The 9,310-nt window shown below is 41.6% G+C and overlaps 1 protein-coding gene across 3 annotated transcripts in view; it reads right to left on the bottom strand.

Annotated features, from left to right (window-relative positions):
* Positions 1-8,602, bottom strand: part of plcb3 (phospholipase C, beta 3 (phosphatidylinositol-specific)) — a 99,028-nt gene extending 90,426 nt beyond the window's left edge. For all 3 annotated transcript variants that reach the window (XM_084042811.1, XM_084042812.1, XM_084042813.1), the window contains exon 1: positions 7,755-8,602. In XM_084042811.1, coding sequence (XP_083898937.1) covers positions 7,755-7,853 — 99 coding nt within the window. In that variant the 5' untranslated portion in view covers positions 7,854-8,602. The remainder of the gene's footprint in view (positions 1-7,754) is intronic.
* Between the last annotated feature and the right edge of the window lie 708 nt (positions 8,603-9,310).

Raw genomic sequence — 9,310 nt, 5'->3', positions numbered from 1 at the left:
TCTCTCTCTCTCTCTCTCTCTCTCTCTCTCTCTCTCTCTCTCTCTCTCTCTCTCTCTCTGTGTGGAATTAGAAAAGGCGAGGGGATGAAAAGAGAGCGAGAGAGAGAGATGAAAAGAGGCGGCCACAAAAAAGAAGCCACATGTTTTCTGACTGTTTCACACGCTTGTGTGCGTGTGTGTGTGTGTGTGTGTGTGTGTAAATTTCTCTGGGAATTCCCTCTCAGAGTGCTGCTGTAAAGTAACTAAGTGCATTTACTCACATACCGTACTACTCGAGTACTTTTACTTTCAGTTATTTCCATTTACTCAACACTGATGACAGTTGCTGTCAGTCAAGTCTATGAAGCTATCTATGAAATATATGAAAACGTTTAATATGCAACACAATGTTATACAATATGTAGTGGGGGTCCCTGCTTCATCTGTCTCAGCTAAGGGGTCCCTGCTTCATCTCTGTCTCAGCTAAGGGGTCCCTGCTTCATCTGTCTCTCAGCTAAGGGGTCCCTGCTTCATCTGTGTCTCAGCTAAGGGGTCCTGCCTCATCTCTCTCTCTCTCAGCTAAGGGGTCCCTGCTTCATCTGTGTCTCAGCTAAGGGGTCCCTGCCTCATCTCTCTCTCTCTCAGCTAAGGGGTCCCCTGCTTCATCTCTGTCTCAGCTAAGGGGTCCCTGCTTCATCTGTGTCTCAGCTAGGGGGTCCCTTCTTCATCTGTCTCTCAGCTAGGGGGTCCCTGCTTCATCTGTCTCTCAGCTAAGGGGTCCTTGGCCTGAAAAACGTTGAGGACCCCTGACTTAGGCAAAAGAGAACAATTCTACTACAAGGGAACACTTGTGTGAATCCCCATAAATAGCAGATCTGCAAGCTCATGAGCTTGCAGATCTGCTATTTTTGAAAAATGTCTCCAATCTTTGCTTCTGGGATCCCTGGAACAATGTGGCCAAATACATATCATTTTGGACAGCCCTTGACATGAAGACGTGATACTTTTACTTAAAGGTAGAGTAAATTATATGTTTTGGTAGAATTTTTCTTTTATGTTAAAAAAGGTTAAATTACTATATTCTGATAGTAATCATTGCTACAGAGTGTTTGTTGGGTCACAGGGGTCTCTCCAGCTCTTTAGTAAACACAATATAGTACATTTTCAGGTACAGTAGGTGACAACAGCACTGAAAATGCATTTTCTGTTTAATAAAGAGCTGGAGAGACATGGAGACTCCCTTTATGGAGACACTCTATAGTAATGATCACAATATAGAGCTATTTAACACTTATTTTAACCAAAGAAAATCACTTACTCTACCTTTAACTAAAAAGATCTAGTACTTTTTTCCACCGCACTAGTTACACACACAGCTCTACAACACACACGTTTACTCCTGATAAAGCTGGTAATTGGGCGTACAGTAGAAGCACACACACACACACACACACACACACACACACACACACACGTGTGTTTGACATCAAAGACAGAGAAGCAGATAGTTAAGAGCTCATATTGGTCAGACAGCCCTGTTAATCATTAATGAACGCACACACACACACACACACACACACACACACACACACACACACACACACACACACACACACACACACACACACACACACACACACACACACACACACACACACACACACACACACACACACACACACAATGAGCCATTCCTCTCTCAGCATGTCTCTCGCCCTCTCTCTCTCTCTCTCTCTCTCTCAATTCAATTGAGAAGAGCTTTATTAACATGAGAAAACATACGTTTACATTGCCAACGCAAGTGTCAAAATAAAAACATGTCTCTCTCTCTGATTATTATTACAAAACATACATTAACCACTTCAGCAATTTGAAAATAGCAGATCTACAAGCTTGTAGATCTGCTATTTTCAAATGATTGTTATACACCTTGAACACAGACATGGGGACATTCTGCATAATGAGTACTTTTACTTTTGGTACTTAAAGTGCATTTCGATACCAATACTTTTGTACTTTCACTCAAGTCAATCCTTTATTCCGTACTTTCACCTGTAGTATTTCACATTACAGTATTGATACTTTTACTTAAGTAAAACATTTGAGTACCTTTCCCACCACTGTCAATAACCAACCCGCACACGCACACACACACACACACACACACACACACACACACACGCACACGGACGCACACACACGGTTGCCAGGCGCCAGCAGCAGCAGAAACACGCGGAAGAGCAACTGGAGAAACGGGATTACAGAAGAGTCCAGGAAGAAAGTTTCTAGTTTCACACATTATCAAGACATGGATACAATGTCTCCACACACACACACACACACACACACACACACACACACACACACACACACACACACACACACACACACACACACACACACACACACACACACACACACACACACACACAAAGCTATTTAAGGTAACTAGAACAACCATAGACTAACAGTACCTACGTTATTCACTGATTTAATACATAATAGAATAAACATGATCATCACTGTGTTGTGATTTTGTTGAGGTGTGTAAACAACCTCTGATTCAATACACGAGAGAGAGAGAGAGAGAGAGAGAGAGAGAGAGAGAGATAAAGAGAGAGAGAGAGAGAGATATGTCTGAACCTGAGCCTGTAGGTAAAAAGGTAAAACAGGCTGAACCAGAATGATTCAACACACACACACAGTGTTAGAAGCATTAACCTCTGCATGCTGCATGCCTGGCAGTTCATTCACTATATCAGTGTAGTCTACAAACAGAGCAGTGGTCAAACAGAGCAGGTTCTCAACTTGTGGTTCGGGGCCCCACATGATCTTGGGGTTGTCCCCAGATGAACCGGGAACGGTTCAGCGTTCATGTGTCATGCGTTCATAACCAGATCTACAAGCTCATAGCGCGGCACTACACTACGTGTGTGTTCTCTTGTTTCTTTTAGTATTTTACTGAGTGTGTTCAGCACTTTGGTTCAACACTGTTGTTTTAAATGTGCTCCATGAATAAATAGAGTGGATTGGATTGGACTGGACTGTGAGCTTGTAGATCTGCTATTTTTGAATAGCCAAAGAAATGTTAAAATGACGCAGAGGGATCCCTGTCTTAAATAGCTTAATGTCCAACATTGTTTTCTCACTCAACAGTAAACAAACCAACATACAGTATAAGTGTATACAGGGTATCTGTACATATAATAAAGATGTGACAAAATTTAGCAAAAATTGTGAAAATAGCTGATCTACAAGCTCACAACCTCGCTGGCCGAAGACGGACCCCCCCCCCATCCGAAAACATTCTGCGCCAGGACCCCCTGAAATGTTTCAATATAATTATCGCATTAGATAAATCCCCTACTTTAAAAAAATAGTAGATCTACAAAGCCTAAAATCTAGTATGGCCAATTGTAGATCGTGATGCTACTGCTGTATATTAACTAGTTTAGCTGGGGACCCCCTGGAAACCCCCTTCAAGGACCCCTCCTGGGGGACCCCACTTTAAGAACTCCTGAAAATCAGAGGTTTTTTTGCAATATACAGCCTGTCTGTCATAGCAGCCATGGTCAGGTCAATGATGTCACTTAGTGAATTTACTGTAGAAATCCTATTATGTAGACCAGGGGACTTCCAACTAGGGGGTCCTAGGGGACCCCTAGGGGGGTCCTCAGAGTTACTACACGTGTTGTGTTAGATCTGAGAATACACATCTAACACAACACACAACACAGTGATAAAGTGTTGTCAAACAAGTGTATGATATCTATGAAGAAGTTGAATCTGCAACACAATTTTATACAATATGTAGTCAGTGGTTGGTGGGGGGTCCCTGCTTCATCTGTCTCTCATATAAGGGGTCCTAGGCCTGAAAAGCGTTGGAAGACCCTGCTATAGAACAGATGCTATGTTCATGTGTTGACCTGACATCCTATAATGTGTATAGTTTCAATGTGCAGTCTAATGATTATTGATTTTTGTGTTATGATATTCTACTGTTTAGGCCATACATGGGCAACTGGCGGCCACGGGGGCCACATGCGGCCCCCACCTTCACTTAATGCGGCCCCGCAGGTTAATATCAGAATAGTGATATATTATTGATTTCAGCTGTTATGCTTCCTAACATGCAAAACATGACCCGCTTTAATTACTTCTGTCTATATTAGTAGCTTAATGACTAGTATTAACATTCTATTGTCTTTTTTATGCCCAATGTATTTGTATTTAAGTTCAAAAAGTTAACATAAGTATAACTAAATGCATTTGAAATGTAATTAAAATGTTACTTTTCGGATTCCAATTAAAAAATATCAACAAAAGAAAATCAGGATTCAAATCAAAAGTAGCAAAAACAGCCGATCTACAAGCTCAAAACGCGTCGCAGACTTTTGTGTGACAAAGAATGGCAAAGTAAGTACAGCATTAATTTAAGAAAAATACGGAGGTGTCTGCTCGACAGTAATACAGTATACAGTTATGTGTCCCTCTGGAGTGAGTGTGTAAATATAGTGGCCCTCATCATCAACAAAGTTGCATCACCAGACAGATGCCAGGTTCATGTGTTTAGATTTTAGGCTGGCATCCTATGGAGCAGTGGTTCTCAAACAGTGGTCCCGGGGACCACCAGTGGTCCTTGAGGGGGTTCCTTCCAGGTGGTCCACCACCAGCTACATGATGGAGAGTTGGTAACCAAATGGACCCTTATGGAGCTTTAACTCTTAGAGAGTGTAAAATGAAATCTCATTTTACACTCTCAAGAGTTAAAATTATTGTTAAACATCTGCATTACTAAATTAAATAACTGTTATTTTGATCAACGTTTGCCTGTTATCTCTCCCTATTGGTACCAACATCAATACAGCATGGATGGAATTGTGGACGAAATCTCATCTAACGATAACAAAATATTCTACGTCTAAATGTCATCAAATGACATGAAAAAGAAAAGTTTGAGAACTTGCTGTATAAAATGTCACGGTACAGCTCTCTCTCTCTCTCTCTCTCTCTCTCTCTCTCTCTCTCTCTCTCTCTCTCTCTCTCTCTCTCTCTCTCTCTCTCTCTCTCTCTCTCTCTCTCTCTCTCTCTCTCTCTCTCTCTCTCTCTCTCTCTCTCTCTCTCTCTCTCTCCTCTCTCTCTCTCTCTCTCTCTCTCTCTCTCTCTCTCTCTCTCTCTCTCTCTCTCTCTCTCTCTCTCTCTCTCTCAGAAAGCTCTCTCTCCATATTATAACTTTTTGCGGTTTTCCTTCATAAATTAAAGGAGCAGTTCACCCAAAAACATGACTTATTTTCTATCAATTGCGCACACCATGAAGCCTTGAATCCATGGATTTTATTTTTGTTTTTGTGGCATTCTTAAGACAATAAGTGATGACCGTGTGTATTTCCGGTAGGAGACACAAATAATTTACTATGTGTCTCCTACCGGATACATTAGCCGGTAGGAGACGGGAAATCAAATTATTAGCTTAGGAATGCGACAAAACCAAAAAGAATCCATGGATTCAAGGCTTCATAGGGTGTGCAATTGATAGAAAATAAGTCATTTTTTGGGTGAACTCCTCCTTAACAGCCTTTACTTCAGCGAAAGCGACACATTTAGAGCAAAATGTTGATTCTGACGACTAAAACTATGACGAAAAATGTTTGTCGACTACCTACTTTATCACTGACGAAAAAACTAGATACAAACTAAGCTATGATGACTAAAACTAAGACTAAATATAATGACAATTTCATCAACAAATAAAAACTAGAGTAAAATGTTAGTGAGGGATCTAGTGGAGAAGAGATCCAGTAGAACTAAAAGACAAGTCGTTATATGTTTGGTTGCGTGTACAAATGGAACCAAATGGACCCTAACGGGTCCATTTGGTTCCATTTGTACACTCTCAGAGTTAGATTAACATTGATTTTACAATATGAATTGGGGTCCCAGTGATAGAAATGCCATTAAATGGGGGTCCGTAGCCCTAATGCATGTCAAACTAGGGGTCCTTGAAATTAAAATGGTTGAGAATCACTGCTATAGATCCGTAAAAATCTTCTCTTATGGGGGTCCCTGGAATATCTTTTCAAATGGGGGTCCGCGGGCTAATAAGTGTCAATTTGGGGGTCCTTGACTAGGGATGGGCAATATTATCGATTTCGCGATATATCGCGATATTTTATCTCGCGATACTGTATCGATATTCCAGTATTGATATCGCGATTTTTTGGGAAAAAAAACATTTTGATTTTTTTTTTTTTTTTTTTGCTTTTTTGCTTTTTCAGACACAGGTTTTATGAAAAACATTCAAAAAACCTATCACAGATCTGCAGCTACCCAATATGTAGTGTATATATAAACAATATGTAGTTGTGATATATCGCAATATATCGCAATATATCGCAATATATTGCAATATATCGCAATATATCACAATATATCGCAATATATCGCAATATATCGCAATATCGTGATACGACCCAAGTATCGGGATACGTATCGCAATATAATCGTATCGTGACCCAAGTATCGTGATACGTATCGTATCGTGAGATTGTTGCCAATACCCATCCCTATCCTTGACATGAAAAAGTTTGAGAACCACTGGACTAGACTATAGCTTAGACTAAAATATGACTAAAGCTAAATGGAATTTGATTCAAATGACTTTAAAACTGAATCAAAATGTTCTGTCAAAACTCAAATCAACACTAGTTTAGAGCTAGTTGTTGTGTTGTCAGCTAGTTAGTGTAGTGACAGCATAAATCACTCTGTATACTGGCTGGTCGTCACTGGAAGAATGTCAGATGTCTATCTCGACATGCCTGTGGTGTCAGATGCTATCTGGTCTATCTAGGTATGACACAGTAACCCATTAACAACGGGCTTTGGCTATTCAAAAAATAGCAGATCTACAAGCTCATAGCGCTACGAGCTTGTAGATCTGCTATTTTTGGGAAAAAATTGTGTAAAATGTGTGCAAATCTTTGAATATAAATATATATATATATATATATATAAATATATATATATATATATATAGGCTTGTTTTAAAGCAAATTTATTTTTAACTCCGATCTGTGCTTCTGGGGGGTCCCTGGAACAACATATTTTGAGATGGGGGTCCGCGACCAAATACAATACATTTTGGGGGTCCTTGAAATGGAAAAAGTTGTGGAGCACCGCTGATATAGAAACATACTGTTAGGATTTAAGAAAACATTTTTAGATATGTGTTTAGCTGCGGACCCCCCATCTCAAAATGTTTTGTTCCAGGGACCCCCATGAGTTACAAATGATCGCACAGTGAGGTCCGGGGACCCCCAAAGGGGGGGGGGGCTACTGGGGTCCCCAGCAAAATGAGAAAAAAAATCATATTTAATATACACCCCATGTATACAGAAGATATGGTTTTGAAAATAGCAGATAGTTAGTAGTTACTAAATCACTCGAGTCTGGATGAGAGCGAAGTACTCTTTTACTCGAGTATCTCTCTGCCTGAACTGCAGTGGTGTAAAGTAACTGAGTACATGTACTCAAGTACTTTTTACTTTTTATTACTCAAGAAAAACATGTGAGTACTTCTTCCATCACTGCCTAAAATCGTTTCGCTCTCTCAGTCTCACCTCGTCCACCATTTGATGAACTTTACTCAAGTACTTTTACTCAAATATATTTACTCGAGTACATTTTGAATTCCGGGCTTCTAACTGACTGTATGCAGACTGTATTGATACTTTTACTCAAGTATAAAACATGTGAGTACTTCTTCCATATTATCTCACCTCGTCCCATTTGATGAACTTGCTGCCCTTCTTGAGGACCTCGTGGACGGACACGGGTTTGAGCTGCAGAGCGTGGACCCCCGGCTTGGCCCCGGCCATGGCGGACCCCCTGGCCCCCTCCCTGGCGGACCCCCTAACAACCCCTGGGGGGGAGGGGGGGCTGACTGTAGCCTGAAGAAGCCGGCTAACAGCGAGCAGCAGCAGCAGCAGCAGCAGTGGGTGTATTCAGCGGGTCGGGCTGCAGGGCTGACCCGGGGAGAGACGCCTCTAGCCCGGCTACAGCTGAGCGGGAGGAGTCGGTGTCCAGTCGGTCGGTCCACAGCAAAAAAAAAGTTTAAAAAAAAGAAAAGTTTAAATAATATAAATTCCACAATAAAAAAATAAAAAATAAGAAATAATAAAATATTCCTCTCCTCGAAAAAAAATGAATAATAGAAAATTCCTCCCCTTAAAAAAAAAGTAGAAATGGTATAAATTCTGTCCTTCTGGTCTGTGGACTGAGTTGTTGTTCCTCCTCCAACTAGAATAGTTCTTCTTTCTGTTCCTACAGTGTGTGTGTGTGCTGTGAAGCACTTCTTTATCCGGGCTGGAGGTTCATCAGTAGTATTTAGACAGAGGAAACAGTCCAGACAGAAGGTTTAAAGTGTGTTAAACACAGTGTTATAATGTATAAAGTGTGTGTGTGTCACGCAGCCGTTAGTTCAGCTCTGTGACTGTAGAGGAACTGTCTGAGGGAGGCGCGCCTTAATGCGCGTGCCCGCGCCCTGTTGTTGTTTAGAAACTATTAAATATTATCATATGTATTATATATATTATATGTGTGTTATATGTTGTAAAGGAGGAGAAGACAGGAGAGTTAAAGAGCTGTTTAGTTGTTTGTTTCTCCTCCTTCCATCTGTTGTGTGTTTGTTTAGATTCCGTTCCACTGTTTCGCCTCTCTCTCTCTCTCTCTCTCTCTCTCTCTCTCCTCTCTCTCTCTCTCTCTCTCTCTTTCAGTCCAACGTCCGTCCCTCCTCGTGTCTTGTTCCTACACGCCCCCTCTCTCTCTCTCTCTCTCTCTCTCTCTCTCTCTCTCTCTCTCTCTCTCTCTCTCTCTCTCTCTAACTTTCTCTCCGCTCTCTCTCTCTCTCTCTCTCTCTCTCTCTCTCTCTCTCTCTCTCTCTCTCTCACTCTTCTCTCTCTCTCTCTCTCTCTCTCTCTCTCTCTCTCTCTCTCTCTCTCTCTCTCTCTCTCTCTCTCCTCTCTCTCTCTTTCTCTCCCACCCGCGGAAGGAATCTTTTCTAAAACATGCACAAGGTGGGGAGAGACAGAGAGAGAGGAAGGGAGAGGGACGGGGAGCGAGGGAGAGAGAGAGAGAGGGAGGCGAGGGTGGGAGGGAGGGAGGGAGAGAGAGAGGGAGGGAGGGAGGGAGAGAGAGAGAGAGAGGGGGGAGCGAGCGAGGGAGAGGCAGAGAGAGAGAGAGAGAGGAAGGGAAAGAGAGAGGGAGGGAGAGAGAGAGACATAATGTATATCAAAGTATATTTTGATTGTAATTAATTTGTAATTTGACATATGGG

Source organism: Gymnoscopelus microlampas (assembly GCF_963454915.1).
Source record: "Gymnoscopelus microlampas genome assembly, chromosome: 19".
Taxonomy (NCBI): Eukaryota; Metazoa; Chordata; class Actinopteri; order Myctophiformes; family Myctophidae; genus Gymnoscopelus; species Gymnoscopelus microlampas.
The sequence above is the reverse complement of the archived record's forward strand: the minus strand, read 5'-3'. Positions and strand labels throughout refer to the sequence as shown.